Source organism: Salvelinus alpinus, chromosome 28 (assembly GCF_045679555.1).
Source record: "Salvelinus alpinus chromosome 28, SLU_Salpinus.1, whole genome shotgun sequence".
NCBI lineage: Eukaryota > Metazoa > Chordata > Actinopteri > Salmoniformes > Salmonidae > Salvelinus > Salvelinus alpinus.
Genome location: NC_092113.1, coordinates 18,979,502 through 18,998,426, shown reverse-complemented (window position 1 = coordinate 18,998,426; position 18,925 = coordinate 18,979,502). Strand labels below are relative to the sequence as shown.

The window sequence follows — 18,925 nt, the reverse complement described above, 5'->3', positions numbered from 1 at the left end:
TGTCTTGGGGATAATTTGAAGTTTAATGATCCTAAATTCCCACTCAGATCAGGGTATACAATTAGTAAGACGGCATTTTCTGGAAGCTTCTTAGTTTACTTTTTGGAGTAAACATGACATGAAAAAAACATTAACATCCCCATTGCGAAATGAGTCATACTAAACCGAGTCATGTCTGGTTAAGACTTTATACAGAAGTGGATATCTCAGCCTTTAGCCTTGTGTTCCCTAACTCTCCTCAGAGTTCCCATTCCCCACTGTGGCCCCCACCCCCACACCCCAACGGACCAAACACAAGCTGGTGGCTGAGGGGAAGAAGCTCACCTTCCGATGTGGGAAGAAAATTGCAGCTAAGAAAGGCAAAGTATAGTGAGTATGGCTTATTTAGTCCCGACATCACTTCGAACAAATCATGATATCCTACCAACATTAGCTTATATTGAAACGGATTTGACCCCAATTCTGATATTATGCGCTCTCTGAAAGTTTTTCCCAAGCTAGGTGTACTTACTTGTGTTTCCGTAGCTGGTACAAAGACGGAGAGCTTCTGGAGTACTCCCACCCTGGCTACCTCTCCCTAAAGGACGACCACATCAGTATTGTGGCCAATGCTATCAACGAGGGCACATACACCTGCATCGTGAGGAAAAAGAACAAGGTCCTCACCAACTACTCCTGGAGGGTACGTGTGCGCTTCTGAGGGCATTGCCACTCTCTGCACACAGAAGCACTGGTTATTAGCACAGAGACCGACCACACACACACACGGCCACAGAAGAATAATTCCTAGAAAATAAGTCCCTCAGACCACTGCAATTTCACTGCATCCTCTTGGGTACACTCAAAATGGCCACCAGTCCACCCATTGACTTTAATGTGGATGTCCGTTCTAGGAATTATATTTCCATGCACACGTTCGCTCACACAAACATTGCTTGGTCAAACGGGGACTGCACTCACTTGGGCACATATTTTAATGTATGTACGTTCTATTTCTAAAAAATCATGTTATGTAAAAAATAAATAAATAATTGTCATGCATTTTCATATGCGCACAATAAACTTCTGTGATCATTAGTATATTGAATATTGATGTAAAATTACATTTTGTGACAATCGAGTACAAATTAGATACACTGCTGGCATTGTTTCTGTTATATTATGTGAACAACAGAATGTTCTTTGAAGTTAGAGGTCACTAACACTTACAGGCTAGCTAGTAACCTCAAACTTGAAATATTGTCCTGAAATGTTTTATAATTTTGCCTATCCTGGCTATATTAAGCCATGGATAATGCATTCTAAAGCTACTGCCTCTTAATGCAAGTCATATAAATCATTTACTGTCTGAATTGAAGTTGGGTAAACCTAAAAACAAACATTGTTTACAGTCACTGGAAATATTTGGACCTTTATTCACATATGGAACACCACCGATATCTAGCTTGCTCAGCTATCCTTTAGGTGGAGTCAATACTTTTCCTCCAGAAGGTGCAGTTCCACTAACAGCTCCCTTTACATGCTCATTTGACACATCAGGTGTAATAATCCACAGAAGGGCTTAGAGGGGACTCGCAGATAAAACTGATGAATGTACATTTCCATTTGTGTTGGTTCTAAAGAGTCTCCAGACGAGGGAACATTTTGCAACTGTTCCAGTCTGAGCAGCCAGCAGTCTCCCAGGAATGAGACTGCACTGTTTATTTCCCTCCAGCTAGAAATCAAATAATTTATTGGTTTAGTCCTAGAAATCGCAGCCACTTCAACAACAAAGACAGAAATCTGGGGCTCTTTTCCCTGAAAGAACAAAGTCCTGAGACAAAGTGTGCAGTGCAAAGAATGACATCACTCTTGGGACGGCTACTATTGAGCTGGATTCAACGCTGGGAATTTTGGGGGACTCGACTTCCCTTTTGGCAGGCAGTGTGTGGTGCTGTTTGCTTAGCTTAGACAGCATTTATAAATACCAGCAAAAAGGTGGACAAATAAAAGCTTCACATTTTATTTCTAGCAAAAACATGTCCCGGGTCAGTATGTAAGCCATCGGTTATACAGTAAAGTCCTTATAATATGATGGATCGACATGGCTCTAACACTGCTACATTATTATACAGTATCTCCAGTACTCAAGAAATACCAACGACTTCAAATCTAGTCCTCTTCAGCAGTGTAAAAAAGTCAGAAAACAAAAAGCCAACATGAGCTAAGGTACAGTCAAAATTGTAGTTAGGTTTTGACGCACAGTTGCCTCATTTCCATAAAAGTTAAACCTTGTCAGAATCGAGAAAATACTTTAAAAGTTCAATGGTTGGGATTCAGCCATATAGTTGGGAAAAAGGGACAGTGTGTTTGTCCGTCGTTCATGTTATGTGACGACCAGTCTCCACCCTCACAGGGTTACGGTGAGGGCAGTACGCTGACCCCTGACAACGGAAGCCATTCCCCCAATGAGTCCAGCCACATAAAAAACGAAATGTCCCATGATTCTTGTTCGGTCAGCTGGCCAGGCTAGTATGTCTCTTCCCATAGGGTGCACCATAGGGTGCGCAGGGTGTCCTGCCCTCCAGGCGCAGCTCAGAACTTGAGGCTGAACCCTGGGCCCACGGCAGAAGCCCCTTGGTTGCTGGTAGTCAGATGGAAGCCTGAGTCTTTCAGGTCATCGTCGCCCTGGAGAGAGGACAAGCCACACACATTAGCTGATGAGGAACATTGCCTTTATGCCAGGGAACTAATGTATTCTGGAAAAATAAGTATTAAGCAGTGGGAGGATGCGTCTTGACAACACACAGTAAAGTGCTGTAGGTCTTCAATCTGTCAAACACAGAAACCAAGCTCAGATGTCAAAACCTAGTCGACAGAGGGATGTAGAGTTAAACCCAGCCTCACCAGCTGACTGTAGCCCAGTCCTCCCTCTGGGGGGCGCGGGCTGGTGCCCCTCTTCACCCTCTGTTGCTCGCTCTTGGCCGGCCAGGTGGGGAACATGGAGGGGTCGATGGGCTGCGGTGTCTCCCGGAAATACTCGTGCTTCAGCGCCTCGTCCGACAGGATCCTCTTGCTGGGGCAGTAGGTGAGGAACCTAGTGGAAAGGGAAAAGGTCAAGGGCGGCAGAGGTCACTCAAAATGGCAGTACTTCTGCAATTAGGTGGTACTCGCGAAACAAAAGTCCCGACTTTAAATATTCGTCATACTTCTGCACGCTACTCTTCTGACAGTTTAAGCTAGAAACGGCATTCAAACTTAAATGTGCTGACTGGTCTGCTTTTTGATATGAATTAATTTGTGTGTCTTTTTGTCCGTCTTCGTAGACTAACATTCTAATGCTCCCCATTGTGACATCACTTCCAACTTCCATTCACTGTAAATGCAACAATTCAACTTGACACACAGCTACTTTGACCATTTTGCCAAACCCTGACACAAAAAGTTAAGAGGGTAAAACATCTTCCTCTACTTCACTGCTATTCAAATCTGAAACAGAATTATCTGGTACCGATGTAACCTTACAGCTGTTTAAATGACCGTATCAACATTTTCTGTAACTTTTTATAAACTGACATTGACCACTTTCGAAACAAGTTAGACAAAAAGTTAGACGTTATGACATCTGTCTACTTCTTTGTTATTCAAATCAGGAATTAAGAACATAAATATCTACAACCAATCAAGAGGTACAGCTGTTTTAGTAATAACCATGTCAACTAATTTAGCTAACTTCCCACTGTTGGATTTACTGCCATGGAACTTTTCAGAACTTTCAAATTATAAAAATGGGGGGGGTTAGCATGAGACACTGAGTAAACATTATGACTTTTGACACTAAATCAGCTACCTTGACCACTTTTCTGAACAATTCGTCGTAGACAAAAACTTCAAAAAGGTATGGCACATTGGGTCTACTTCTCCGATATTCAAATCTGAAATCAGAACAGCAATAACTACTAATCATCCCACACACAATCTACACCTTCAACCATACATTCATTCCTTTATCATACCAATCAGTCCAACTTAACCTTGTTTTATCCCTTCATCCCTCCATACATATGGTCTTCCATCCCTGTATCCTTACTTTATTCACCTGTCCATTTATTTATCTATCCTGTCATAACATTCTTTTAACAGCTTTTTTCTTTGATTAAGAAATTCATGTATGGTTGAAGTAAGGGATAAATGCTTGGGATAAAATAAAGTTTTTAAATGTGTTTTAAAGTTCATCAACACCTCCTTGTCTTCTGTACTCTATTATTACAGTTAGCATATACTGTGGTATTAATGTAGGAGTGTATAAAAGTGTAGTAGGCTAGTCTGAGTGCAGTTATTTGTGATGAAATATGTGATCCAACTGCCCCACAATCCAAAGTAATAAGGTTCATAGTGTCCTCTATGAAAATAATCAGACCAATTATTTTACTACATTTAACTTGGACTATATTTAACTTATTGGCTTATGTAAAACGTTTTAAACTTATTCCACTACCACAAAAATACTTGTAAAGAGTAAAAGTCCAATCAACCTTTCTTCATGAAAAATTACCATCTAGTCTGTATTAGTAATTTTTCATGAAGAAAGGTTGATGGGAGGAGAGCACATATAGTCCCTCTAAATGAACTCAGCAAAAAAAGAAATGGCAATTTTTCAGGACCTTGTCTTTCAAAGATAATTCGTAAAAATCCAAATAACTTCATAGTAAAGGGTTTAAACACTTTTTCAATTAACCATAAACAATTAATGAACATGCACCTGTGGAACGGTCGTTAAGACACTAACAGCTTAGAGACGGTAGGCAATTAAGTTCACAGTTATGAAAACTTAGGACACTAGAGGCCTTTCTACTGACTCTGAAAAACACCAAAAGAAAGATGCCCAGGGTCCCTGCTCATCTGCGTGAACATGCCTTAGGCATGCCACAAGGAGGCATGAGGACTGCAGATGTGGCCAGGGCAATAAATTGCAATGTCCGTACTGTGAGATGCCTAAGACAGCGTTACAGGGAGACAGGACGGACAGCTGATCGTCCTCACAGTGGCAGACCACATGTAACAACACCTGCACAGGATCGGTACATCCGAACATCACAACTGCGGGACAGGTACAGGATGGCAACAACTGCCCGAGTTACACCAGGAACGCACAATCCCTCCATCAGTGCTCAGACTGTCCGCAATAGGCTCAGAGAGGTTGGACTGAGGGCTTGTAGGCCTGTTGTAAGGCAGGTCCTCACCAGACATCACCGGCAACAATGTCGCCTATGGGCACAAACCCACCGTTGCTGGACCAGACAGGACTGGCAAAAAGTGCTCTTCACTGACGAGTTGCGGTTTTGTCTCACCAGGGGTGATGGTCGGATTTGTGTTTATCGTCGAAGGAATGAGCGTTACACCGAGGCCTGACCTCGGGAGCGGGATCGATTTGGAGGTGGAGGGTCCGTCATGGTCTGTGGCGGTGTGTCACAGCATCATCGGACTGAGCTTGTTGTCATTGCAGGCAATCTTAACGCTGTGCGTTATAGGGAAGACATCCTCCTCCCTCATGTGGTACCCTTCCTGCAGGCTCATCCTTACATGACCCTCCAGCATGACAATGCCACCAGTCATACTGCTTGTTCTGTGCGTGATTTCCTGCAAGACAGGAATGTCAGTGTTCTGCCATGGCCAGCGAAGATCTCAATCCCCATGAGCACGTCTGGGACCTGTTGGATCGGAGGGTGAGGGCTAGGGCCATTCCCCCCAGAAATGTCCAGGAACTTGCAAGTGCCTTGGTGGAAGAATGGGGTAACATCTCACAAAAGGAACTGGCAAATCTGGTGACGTCCATGAGGAGATGTACTGCAGTGGTGTGGCCACCAGCTGCATTGACTGTTACTTTCGATTTTGACCAACCCTTTGTTCAGGGACACATTATTCCATTTATGTTAGTCACACGTCTGTGGAACTTGTTCAGTTTGTCTCAGTTGAATCTTATGTTCATACAAATATTTATGTTAGGTTTGCTGAATATAAACGCAGTTGACAGTGAGAGGATGTTTATTTTTTTGCTGAGTTTAGTCTTCATCTCATATAATCACACAGGGTAAGTTAAAGCAACAAGGCTGACAACGCAATCTTAAGCCTAGTCTTGTGGCTGAAGGACCGACATCCTCCAGTCCAAACATGAGACGGCTAGCAGCCACTGGCCAGGGGTCATTGCACTTCCTGGGTCATTATACTGAAGACATTCCACTGCACTGATGTCAACATTCACCCAAAAGATGACAAACTTATGTATAGCAACACTTGGCAAACATTTCATTCTTGCTAGTATTTAGAGTACATTTTTAGATTACACTTTCATGGCATTGTTCATTGAGTCGAGTGGTTTTGTATTAAAATCTTCTCAACTGAGATTTTCTAAGAACCAAAGCTTGTTTGTCTGAGAAATGTAACAGATATGGGTAGATTAGACGTACTTGTTCATGAGGTCGAAGCCCTGGTCTGAAAGCAGGGCTCCGAAGCGCTTGCGCAAGTTGTTGTAGGGGTACTCTGTAAAAGTCATCTTCTTCACAGCAGGGAGCTCGTTGTAGCCTGGCCAAATCTTCTCGCTGGGTGACCCAAGGTCCTGATAAGAACATGCGTCAACACACAGACACGACACATGGAGTTAATGTTTTATGTGTGGGCTGGGGGGGGGGGGTGTACTGGAGCACAGTCAAGACCACAGCTTTTAATCTGAGTTTTACAGTTTAGCCCAGTCACACAACCGCCACAGACAAGTCTGTTACGTCACCATGTCTATCTAAAAGAGACTGGGTCACTGAACTGCAGTCCCTCTTTGGAAAATACATTGTGTAGTCAAATCAAATCCATTTAATCTGACTACATCCTATTCCTAACTCTGCCACCTTGTGGGGAGATCATAAAACTGGAAAACCCACAAAAGCATGTGGTAGCTGTCAAGAATGCACGCAGATGTAAGAGTGGAGTATATAAAGTGCTTTTACTTTCCAAACAGTATGAAGTAAAATGTACTTTTTGATACAAATTTGCTAACCTTAAATATCTTGTTAATTTGGTCAATTTCTGATTTTCCAGGGAAGAGAGGTTTCTGGGTAAGGAGCTCTCCAAATATGCAGCCTACAGACCACATGTCCACAGCTGTGGAGTACTCCTGTGGAGAGAGAAACACACACTCGCTAAAACCACAGTATTCTAAGTAACAGACAGCACCGCATGAGTCTGGGTTGAAGTGTTTAGTCTGGGCGAGGACAAGCTTTGACTTGGTAGTGGTGCTGTGTGTATGTAGTCTTAGGCTATGTTTAGAACTACAGACTTCGACACTATTGGAAGGCATACAAAGTATGTGTTGTGTTGTCTGGATGCGGTAATGTTCACACTCAGGTAGCGGTTTAGAATGGCACTTTTGACTGGAGAGGGTCTTTGATGACTGAAGTTTCTTGAGATGTTTTGACTCAAGGCAGAGTTTTGAATGCAGGTGTCTCTACTGTGGCTATGTCGCTCACAAGACATTGATTCACGGTCAGTTTTGTATAACATCCCACAAATGGTAATTGTTAGGATTTGGGGAGGTTAAACAGATTCTAGATCTGTGCTTAGGTCCTGACTCACTTTGGCTCCCAGCAGCAGTTCTGGAGAACGGTACCACAGGGTCACCACCACAGGGGTGTAGGGCTTCAGGGGAGAACCATACTCACGGGCTAGACCAAAGTCCCCCACCTAGAACAGCACAACAAAGAACAAACATTACAAAAATGCCCAAGACGCAAGCATACACACTCACGCACATTCAAGTCATTAATAAGCCTAGAGCGTTGCATTTCTTCATCTGAGCCATGGATGATCTAATCCTTATCTGAAGTTCCCAACCCACAGCAGTTTTAATATTATTATAATGGAATATAATACATCATACATATATAATACAACAGGGCATTATTACACCTTGAGGATCCCCTTGTGGCTGAGCAGCAGGTTAGAGGTCTTCAGGTCGCGGTGGAGGATCCAGTTGTCGTGGAGATGGCGGACGCCTCGCAGCAGCTGGATCATCAGGGTCTTCACTTCGCCTGAGGCCGACAAAAAAGAGGAAGTGGAAAAGAGACATGAGCTCATAAGCTTACATTAAAACAATTCTCTTACTCTAACCTAGCCAAAATACATGGGAAAATGGCTGGAGGACATAAGTGTACTGTATTTTTTTGCAACTCAAACTGAATCCCACAACATTACCTGGGAGAAAAGGCTGTTTCATGGTCTCCATCAAGCTTTTCAGGTCGTGCTCCACGTAATTCATCACAATGTAGATCTTGTCCATGTTGCTTCCAACAACGATTTCCTAACATGAGAGAAAGGATGAGTTTAGCTGGTACTAGTATTCCATTTTTTTTTTTTTTTTTTTAATTTTTTAACAGCCATTATATTATGTCAATTTGTTTAACACTTTTGGCTACTATGCATTGTATGAAAGGCGCTACACAAAATGTATTTCAAAATAATATATTATTGAGGGGGGAGTTCCTCTGAGTCAGTTGTGTGCTGCTCACCATTGAAAATATGATAAATGTTTATTTCTATGTGCATTTCTATGCACCTCACCCTGACAGTGACGATGTTGGGGTGCTGGGCCTTCAGAATGGTGTTGATCTCTCTCAGAGACGTGATGGGGAAACCTTCTTTCTCCTTCTCCATCTTCAGACGCTTTAAGGCCACAATCTCATCTAGAAGAGAAAGGCCTGTTTTAGAGTGTCTGTCCAGGGATGGATCGGAAGTCAATTGCAAGGTAGTCCACATACCTGTCTTTTTGTCCTTGGCCCTATACACCACGCCGTAGGTCCCTTCCTCGATACGATTCAGACACTGGAACTCCTCGACACTGCGACAGCCCTGAAAATGAAATGAAACCAATGCCAATCAATACGTGTCCATATGATTTGCATGTGTGTGTACAGGCCTGAGTCAAATACGTATTACTTTTCTGTCAAGCACTTGATTTCGTCTGCCAGGTGAGAGCATTTCTTGAAATATTCCATTGTACCAGGCAAGCTATGTCCAGGTTCATACACATTTTGAAAGATGGAATTTCTTGAGTTATCCATGACTTTTAACCACATTTCCATGACCAACAATTGTAAGCGCAACTATGTAAGCGCAACGTGGTAGACACGTGGAGGCTGCTCTTCGATCTCATGTATCATATCCTGTCGTTATGCAAGGTACTTAAGCCCACACAAAAGTAGACTACCTGTAAGGCAACTGTATAAAACATGTGGTCAACCCTCAGTCTGGAGAGCTACTAGCTGTGCGGGCTTTTGATAAGGCCCTGCTCAAACACATCAGAGACAGTTTTTCAAGGTCCGGTTGAGCAGATCATTTCAAATGTGGTTTGTTAGAAGGCTACTGGAATAAAAGCCTGCATAAATACGAGCTATCGTGGATGATGGCTGACCACCCTTGACGTATAACATTGCAACAATAAAACCGAATACGTTTTATACCTTTTGAAATAATTTGCTAATTTAATATATCAAACAACAAATGGCTATGGTAGGCTACAATTATTTTTATTCAGCTGAAGCAAGCCCACAAATTTTCTTCAGGAAATGTACCTTTTCTAGTTTAGTCATATTTACCATAGAAGTGTTTACATTTCAGGCTATTGAGTTGCAATGTCCCATACATTGGATGGCCAAATAAACTGGAAGTATCTACAAATCAAGTTGAAGCCAAATAATCCAAAATAAAGGCTACATCTAACTGAATCTGAACTAATAAAATGGCGAAGTGAATCTTTAGTTTCATGAAAATAGTTTAAATTAATAATTTTAAAAAGTAAATCAACTTTGTATGGCCTTATTCGTGAGTGTTGGGACATCACATGAGGAAAACATGAATGCATGCTAATAATAGCTAAACAGATAACTAGAGGGTACAAGATATGTTTTGAATTGGCAAACTAGTTATTAGTCTGTTCTCTATCATATTTTATAGACTAGGCCTACCTTCTGCCTCAATGTCCGACTGTCTCTCTCTCATTGAGCAACGGCCGACTCCTCACGCACACATGCAGGTGATGCGCGCAAACACAGACTCGCTCAAGTGTCATTCTGAATCTGGCTGATGTGTTGATTTTTTATTTTATTGGTAAAATATTGATATGATGAAAAATGATGATATTAATTTCCATAACTTTTCGGGTTTGATCCTTTTCCAAAACTTTCCCAGGCCTGGAAAACACCATTTAAACATTTCATGACTTTTCCAGGATTTGAATAATGACCGTACGAACTCTGTAGGTCAAGTGCACCTCAGGCATTTGAAATAAAATAAAAAGGTATTTGACCCAGGTGTGGTGTGCTGCCAGATAGATGGACAGACCTGTAGAGCTGGCAGGTACTTGGGCAGCTCCTTTTTTAGCTCCACGGGGGAGATGGGGGGAGAGTCGGGGATGTAGTTCTCCTCAGGCTCAGGGGTGGCTGAGTGGGAGTGAGACACAGACTGGGGGGTCACGTCTCCATCCCCTGCCTCCTCTTCCTCTTCCTCTCCACTTTCCTCAGTATCGTGGTCAAATCGTGACTCTGGCACTGTGAGGGTTAATGAGGAGGCAGTTATAACTTACAGAAACAAGACAAAAATCGCATCTAGAAGCAGCTGGTTGAGAGTTAGACCTTTTCCGATAAAAAAGCTTAAAGAAAACGAACTTTACTCTCAGACATGACAATAACACCTGTTCAAATGACTGCCATCAGACAAATGGTGTGTGAAATGCCTACCTGGGGGAATATGGTTGCCGTTCTCTCTCTCTTCCTCAAACTCTTCCTCAGACTGCTCGTCTTCACTCACCACACCTGAAACACAGACAATGGGTGGGTCAGAGCCATGTCACTGTGACAACACTGTAATTGTACTAAGTGATAAAACAAGCGCGCACACACACAAGCAACAGAAGTAGAGTAATTCAGCAGACCTGCAGTCTGGTCAGATTCTCCTGAGCCTGATTCCTCGTTCTCTCCCTCGCTCAGGCTGCTAGATCCATCTTCAACGCCATTACCCTCCTCATCGTCAGAGCCCGACCCTGAGCCTAGGGAAGAGAAGTCCACTCAATGTCACCTCCAAACAACCCACAAAAACTGATAACACAAGAAGATGTCTGGATTGTAAATACAGTATTGTTAAATTTAAATGTTGACAGATAACGATGAAATAATTCCACTCTGTAACATTATAACTGTATGAAATTGATTAGAATCATACATTTATTATCTGATGGGTTTGTTTAGGGGTAGTCAGTAAAAGTATAATTAATGATGTGTGTAGTTTGTCAGAATTAGGGTAAAACAATATATCTTTATAGTATCTTAAACACAGACTGTCTGAGCAAAATTGGGTGCCGACCTTGCTAGGGCCCTCAGAGATTTGGGAGAGGGCAGTGAGTACTCCCTAATCTTGAGGGAGGACAGGGAGTGCTTCCCACGGTCTCCCCTGTTTTTCTATATTGATAAATAATGTTAGTTCATAAGAAAGAGGTTATGTAGCATGTACCTGGGAAGAGAGGAATGTATGTGTGTGCCTAAAGAAAACAAAGTGGATCATTAAACTATGTTTGAACCGACCCGGCTATAACTCTGGGGAGATAAGATAGGACAGGGAGAGCCCCTCCAGATTTCCCGTATCTGGGGGGGACTGGAACTGTCAGCTGAGTGGTAATAAACTGTGGTGAGACTCCAGGAGAAAAAGAGAGAATCCAAATATTAGTGTGTATGTATGTGCGTAGGTTAAGAGAATATTATTAAAGGAACGTCTTTGTATATGCACGGCAGAGCTCTCGTAAATAAACATTCTGACTATTGTAGACTGGCGTCGGTCTGTTTCATTTCAATAAGAACCTTACAAATTCTTAGTAACAGACAGAGTAGTTTAATTGAAGTTCAGTTTATGAACATTGAGAACACAATTATCGTAACAACAACGGACTAGGGCTCTCGGGAATAAACATTTTGACTATCATAGCTGGGCCCCCGTCTGTTTCATTCAACCAGAATCTTACAAATTCTGGGTTGCAGACTGAGTAGTTTAATTGAAGTGGTTTATGAACATTGAGAACATAATTCTCGTAACAAGTATCTATAACAGTTACAACTCTGTTAAAGATTAAACATCAGTAGAAGTGTAATGTTTTCATAACTTTTTTGTGATGCCATCTGTTGTGGGGTATGTTGCAACCTTGAGTGAGTGTGTGTGTGTGTCTACCTACCTAAGGAGGACTCTCCTGTGCTGGTCTTCCTCTCACTGTCACTGATGTCCTGAAGGTCAGAGAGAAGGTCCTTGTCCTCTGGCTTCTCATCTTTCACTGTTGGACCACAAACAAAACAAAATGAGCATCCCATATCACACAGAAAAATTATAGTTAAGTAAATTGAATGAAATCAATTACTAAGTCTTGACACCAATTCTACCAAAGCAAAATTATGTAAAACCATCTTGATTGGAAAGTCTCACCACCAGTTCTACGTGGCTCGCTGCTGTGCTCCGGTCGGTCCTGGGGAGCCTGGTTGGGACTGCGGCTGCGGTGGCTCTGTTTGGGCTTGTCCCCGTACTCATCGGGCAGCGCACGGTGGTGGGACGGAACTGTCAGAGAACGGACAAGACATTTCGCTTCCCGTCACCAACAGCGCATCCTTACATATATCAAAATACTTACATTCACGTACACGCTAAGGCTGTAAACTCTAACCCTACACGTGTGCGCAAATGCGTGAACCCTGACCTTCTCGGCGCGCCTCACGCTCTTTGCGGCGCTCCTCTGCCCTCCTCTCTCTCTCCTTCTGCTCGCGCTGCTCCTTCTGCTGCTGCTCACGGAGCTTGCGGTCCCTCTCGCGCTGGCGCTCCACCTGCTCCAACCTGTCCCTGTAGTCCGGGGAAGACGGGGGAATCCTGTCAGGAGCTCTCCAGAAACCCAAAAGCCACCCACCCCACACTGTTAATGTCTGATGCATGGAAGGGGAAGAGTACAGTATACAGTGTGACAGGTAACTGCACAGTAAAAAATATGTCTGACCAGCATGTGACAGTTTGAGGATATGCACGTTTAAAGGTAGACTAAGATATGACATCATAAGCTAGGTTTCCACCCAATTTGCGACAGATTTTCAAGCAAATATTATAAAATAGTTTCCATCAGACGGACTTTGTTGCGAATAAAGGGCTGCGTGTGATGACGTAGTGCAAACACTACTGCACTTAAGTTTCCATGTACAGAAAAAAAAACATAAGTTAAACTTTTTAGGGATAGGGGGCAGCCTTTTCACTTTGGATGAATAGCGTGCCCAAAGTGAACTGCCTCCTACTCTGTCCCAGATGCTAATATATGCATATTATTATTACTATTGGATAGAAAACACTCTGAAGTTTCTAAAACTGTTTGAATGATGTATGTGAGTATAACAGAACTCATATGGCAGGCAAAAACCCAAACAGGAAGTGGAAATTCTGAGGCTGGTCGATTTTCAACTCATCGCCTATTGAAATGCCAGTGGGATATGGATCTGTTTGCACTTCCTACGCCTTCCACTAGATGTCAACAGTCTGTAGAACATTGAATGAAGCTTCTACTGTGATGTTAGGCCGGATGGGGGCTGTTTGAGTCAGTGGTCTGGCAGAGAGCCAGGTCCTGGTCACGCGCATTCCAAATTATATCGACTTGGGTTCCATTAATTCTACAGACACAAAGGAATTCTCCGGTTGGAACGTTATTGAATATTTAGGATAACAACATTCTGAAGATTGATTCTATAGTTAGTTTGACAAGTTTATTCAACCTGTAATATAACTTTTTGAAGTTTTCGTCCGACGTTCGCCTGGACCTGCACGAGCGTTTGGATGTATTCTAAACACGCTAACAAAAGTAGCTACTTGGACATAAATAATGGACATTATCGAACAAAACATCAATTTATTGTGGAACTAGGATTCCTGGGAGTGCATTCTGATGAAGATCATCAAAGGTAAGGGAATATTTATCATGTAATTTCGTATTTCTGTTGACTCCAACATGGCGGAGAAATGTTGTTTATATCTGAGCGCCGTCTCAGATTATTGCATGGTGTGCTTTTTTCGTAAAGGTTTTTTGAAATCTGACACAGCGGTTGCATTAAGAACAAGTGTATCTTTAATTCTATGTAAACCATGTATCTTTCATCAAAGTTTATGATGAGCATTTCTGTTATTTGATGTGGCTCTCTGCAATTTCTCCGGATATTTTGGAGGCATTTCTGAACATGGCGCCAATGTAAACTGAGATTTTTGGATATAAATATGCAAATTATCAAACAAAACATACATGTATTATGTAACATGATGTCCTATGAATGTCATCTGATGAAGATCAAAGGTTAGTGATTAATTCTCTCTCTATTTCTGCTTTTTGTGACTCCTATCTTTGGCTGGGAAAACGACTGTGTTTTCTGGACTTGGCGGTGATCTAACATAATCATATATTGTGTTTTCGCTGTAAAGCATTTATTTTTATTATTATTATTTTTTTTTTAATCGGACACGATGGGTAGATTAACAAGATGTTTATTTTTCATTTGCTGTATTGGACTTGTTAATGTGTGAAAGTTACATATTTCAAAAAATATATATACAGTGGGGAGAACAAGTATTTGGTACACTGCCGATTTTGCAGGTTTTCCTACTTACAAAGCATGTAGAGGTCTGTAATTTTTATCATAGGTACACTTCAACTGTGAGAGACGCAATCTAAAACAAAAATCCAGAAAATCACATTGTATGATTTTTAACTAATTAATTTGCATTTTATTGCATGACATAAGTATTTGATCACCTACCAACCAGTAAGAATTCCGTCTCTCACAGACCTGTTCGTTTTTCTTTAAGAAACCCTCCTGTTCTCCACTCATTACCTGTATTAACTGCACCTGTTTGAACTCGTTACCTGTATAAAAGACACCTGTCCACACACTCAATCAAACAGACTCCAACCTCTCCACAATGGCCAAGACCAGAGAGCTGTGTAAGGACATCAGGGATAAATTGTAGACCTGCACAAGGCTGGGATGGGCTACAGGACAATAGGCAAGCAGCTTGGGGAGAAGGCAACAACTGTTGGCGCAATTATTAGAAAATGGAAGAAGTTGAAGATGACGGTCAATCACCCTCGGTCTGGGGCTCCATGCAAGATCTCACCTCGTGGGGCATCAATGATCATGAGGAAGGTGAGGGATCAGCCCAGAACTACCCGGCAGGACCTGGTCAATGACCTGAAGAGAGCTGGGACCACAGTCTCAAAGAAAACCATTAGTAACACACTACGCCGTCATGGATTAAAATCCTGCAGCGTACACAAGGTCCCCCTGCTCAAGCCAGCGCATGTCCAGGCCCGTCTGAAGTTTGCCAATGACCATCTGGATGATCCAGAGGAGGAATGGGAGAAGGTCATGTGGTCTGATGAGACAAAAATAGAGCTTTTTGGTCTAAACTCCACTCGCCGTGTTTGGAAGAAGAAGAAGGATGAGTACAACCTCAAGAACACCATCCCAACCATGAAGCATGGAAGTGGAAACATCATTCTTTGGGGATGCTTTTCTGCAAAGGGGACAGGACGACTGCACCGTATTGAGGGGAGGATGGATGGGGCCATGTATCGCGAGATCTTGGCCAACAACCTCCTTCCCTCAGTAAGAGCATTGAAGATGGGTCGTAGCTGGGTCTTCCAGCATGACAACGACCCGAAACACACAGCCAGGGCAACTAAGGAGTGGCTCCGTAAGAAGCATTTCAAGGTCCTGGAGTGGCCTAGCCAGTCTCCAGATCTGAACCCAATAGAAAATCTTTGGAGGGAGCTGAAAGTCCGTATAGCCCAGCGACAGCCCCGAAACCTGAAGGATCTGGAGAAGGTCTGTATGGAGGAGTGGGCCAAAATCCCTGCTGCAGTGTGTGCAAACCTGGTCAAGAACTACAGGAAACGTATGATCTCTGTAATTGCAAACAAAGGTTTCTGTACCAAATATTAAGTTCTGCTTTTCTGATGTATCAAATACTTATGTCATGGAATAAAATGCAAATTAATTACTTAAAAATCATACAATGTGATTTTCTGGATTTTTTAGATTCCGTCTCTCACAGTTGAAGTGTACCTATGATCAAAATTACAGACCTCTACATGCTTTGTAAGTAGGAAAACCTGCAAAATCGACAGTGTATCAAATACTTGTTCTCCCCACTGTATATTTCCGCCTTTTCAGCGGAATATTGTCGAGGGGTCGTGTGTCCTAGAAATGTTAATGTGTTTTCATTGCGTTTTCCATAGATTTTTTGGTTGTCTCAAACTAACGATCGGGGTTTGATAATGTAACCAAAACAATCGCATTTGCGACCGTTTGTTTGATTTGACAGTGCAACATTTTTAATTGGTCGCAAGTTATTTATTTTTTTACCTGGTCACGTTTTTATTTATTTTTATCATCATGATTTATTCAAACAGTAATGTACAATTGACCAAAAATAAACCAACTTGCTGAAGAGGCAACAATGGCACAGGAATGACCTTGTCGGTTTGTGTCAGGGCTTGACATACTGGAGAGGTTTTGGAAACCATACGGGCCAGTCAGACATTTGAAAATCAGACATTTCCTCTCAACCTGGTCTCATAGCATTTCGTATTATTTTATAGGTGAATCTGAGACTCTCAATTTAGTATGATATGTTACGTTTTTTGTATGGTATGTATTAATTTCTGGATGTCCATCACCCATTTCGCATGATATGCTACGAATTCTAGCTAGGTGGCTAACATTTGCTAGACTAGTGGTTAGGGTTAAGTTTAGGAGTTAGGTTAAAAGTTAGGGGAATGGTTAGTTAAAAGGGTTAAGGTTAGTCTTAGAGAAAGGGTTAGCTAACATGCTAAGTAGTTGCAAAGTAGCTAAAAGATAGAAATGATTGAAAAGTGGATACTTAGCTAAAATGCTAAAGCTGTCAGTGATGAGATTCGCTAGCCATTCGTGTTCTACGCCCAACCAATCACCAACGTTTCACCTTATACGGCCACCCATCCACCCACCACCAAACGTAACATATCCTACTAAATGCAGTGTCTCAGATTTATCAAATCAAATGATAGTCACATGCACCAAATACTAAAGGTGTAGACCTTACAGTAAACTTACAAGCCCCTAACCAACAATGCAGCTTACATTTTTTTTTTTAAGTAACAAATTATTAAAGAGCAGCAGTAAAATAATAGCGAGTCAATGTGCGGGGGCACCGGTTAGTTGAGGTAATATGTACATGTAGAGTTATTAAAGTGACTATGCATAGATAACAGAGTAGCAGCGGTGTAAAGGGGGAGGGGTGCAAAGCAAATAGTCTGGGTGGCCATTTGATTAGATGTTCAGGAGTCTTATGGCTTGGGGGTATAAGCTGTTTAGAAGCCTCTGGATCTAGACTTGGCGCTCCGCTACCGCTTGCCGTGTGGTAGCAGAGAGAACAGTCTATGACCAGGGTGGCTGGAGTTTGACAGTTTTTAGAGAACTCCTCTGACACCACCTGGTATAGAGGTCCTGGACGGTAGGAACCTTGGCCCCAGTGATCTACTGGGCCGTACTCTCTACCCTCTGTAGTGCCTTGCAGTCGAAAGCCGAGCAGTTGCCCTACCAGGCAGTGATGCAACCAGTCAGAATGCTCTCGATGGTGCAGCTGTAAAACCTTTTGAGGATCTCAGGACCCATGCCAAATTTTTTCTGTCTCCTGAGGGGGAATAGGTTTTGTCGTGCCCTCTTGACAACTGTCTGGGTGTGCTTGGACCATGTTAGTTTGTTGGTGATTTGGACACCAAGGAACTTGAAGCTCTCAACCTGCTCCACTACAGCCCCGTCGATTAGAATGGGGGCGTTCTCGGTCATCTTTTTCCTGTAGTCTAGAATCATCTCCTTTGTCTTGATCACGTTGAGGGAGAGGTTGTTGTCCTGGCACCACACGGCCAGGTCTCTGACCTCCTCCCTATAGGCTGTCTCATCGTTGTCCAGGCTGTTGTGTCACCGGCAAATTTAATGATGGTGTTGGAGTCGTGCCTGGCCGTGCAGTCATGAGTGAACAGGGAGTACAGGAGGGGACTGAGCACGCACCCGAGGGGCCCCTGTGTTGAGGATCAGCGTGGCAGATGTGTTGTTACCTACCCTTACCACCTGGGGGCGTCCCGTCAGGAAGTCCAGGATCCAGTTGCAGAGGGAGGTGTTAAGTCACAGTGTCCTTAGCTTAGTGATGAGCTTTGAGGGCAATATGGTGTTGAACGCTGAGCTGTAGTCAATGAATTGCATTCTCACATAGGTGTTCCTTTCGTCCAGGTGGGAAAAGGAAGTGTGGACTGCGGAGTGTACACGTCCAGGTAATCCGTCTGGCCCTGAGGCATTGTGAATGTTGACCTGTTTGAAGGTCTTACATCGGCTGCGGAGAGCGTGATCACACTGTCTTCTGGAACAGCTGGTGCTCTCATGCATGTATCAGTTTTATTTGCTTCGACGCGAGCATAGAAGTAGTTTAGCTCGTCTGGTAGGCTCGTGTCACTGGGCAGCTCTCGGCTGTGCTTCCCTTTGTAGTCTAATGGTTTGCAAGCCCTGCCACATCCAACGAGCATCAGAGCTGGTGTAGTATGATTCAATCTTAGTCCTGTATTGACGCTTTGCCTGTTTGATGGTTCGTCGGAGGGCATTGCGAAAGGGGGCATTCAAGGAGGGCATTGCCGCTCCTTGAAAGCGGCAGCTCTATCCTTTAGCTCAGTGCAGATGTTGCCTGTAATCCATGGCTTCTGGTTGAGGTATGTACGTACGGTCACTGTTGGGACGACGTCATCGATGCACTTATTGATGAAGTCAATGACTGATGTGGTGTACTACTCAATGCCATCGGAGGAATCGCGGAA

General features: G+C 43.0%; 2 protein-coding genes across 11 annotated transcripts in view; one reads left to right on the top strand and one right to left on the bottom strand.

The window, feature by feature from the left end:
- The window catches only part of LOC139557330 (matrix metalloproteinase-23-like), a 30,161-nt gene extending 29,074 nt beyond the window's left edge, over positions 1-1,087 (top strand). For all 3 annotated transcript variants that reach the window (XM_071371999.1, XM_071372000.1, XM_071372001.1), the window contains 2 exons: positions 243-369; positions 526-1,087. In XM_071371999.1, the coding sequence (XP_071228100.1) occupies positions 243-369; positions 526-700 (302 nt within the window). In that variant the 3' untranslated portion in view covers positions 701-1,087. The remainder of the gene's footprint in view (positions 1-242; positions 370-525) is intronic.
- Positions 1,088-1,988: 901 nt separating this feature from the next.
- LOC139557329 (cyclin-dependent kinase 11B-like) overlaps positions 1,989-18,925 on the bottom strand; it is a 31,794-nt gene continuing 14,857 nt past the window's right edge. For 6 of the 8 annotated variants that reach the window (XM_071371993.1, XM_071371997.1, XM_071371991.1 and 3 more), the window contains 15 exons: positions 12,755-12,933; positions 12,487-12,615; positions 12,242-12,337; positions 10,955-11,068; positions 10,761-10,835; positions 10,366-10,571; positions 8,784-8,874; positions 8,587-8,708; positions 8,221-8,326; positions 7,936-8,057; positions 7,603-7,710; positions 7,028-7,144; positions 6,447-6,595; positions 2,887-3,076; positions 1,989-2,667 (listed from right to left, as the gene is read on the bottom strand). In XM_071371993.1, the coding sequence (XP_071228094.1) occupies positions 2,575-2,667; positions 2,887-3,076; positions 6,447-6,595; positions 7,028-7,144; positions 7,603-7,710; positions 7,936-8,057; positions 8,221-8,326; positions 8,587-8,708; positions 8,784-8,874; positions 10,366-10,571; positions 10,761-10,835; positions 10,955-11,068; positions 12,242-12,337; positions 12,487-12,615; positions 12,755-12,933 (1,897 nt within the window). In that variant the 3' untranslated portion in view covers positions 1,989-2,574. The remainder of the gene's footprint in view (positions 2,668-2,886; positions 3,077-6,446; positions 6,596-7,027; positions 7,145-7,602; positions 7,711-7,935; positions 8,058-8,220; positions 8,327-8,586; positions 8,709-8,783; positions 8,875-10,365; positions 10,572-10,760; positions 10,836-10,954; positions 11,069-12,241; positions 12,338-12,486; positions 12,616-12,754; positions 12,934-18,925) is intronic. The other 2 variants (XM_071371995.1, XM_071371998.1) reach the window with 1 other exon arrangement.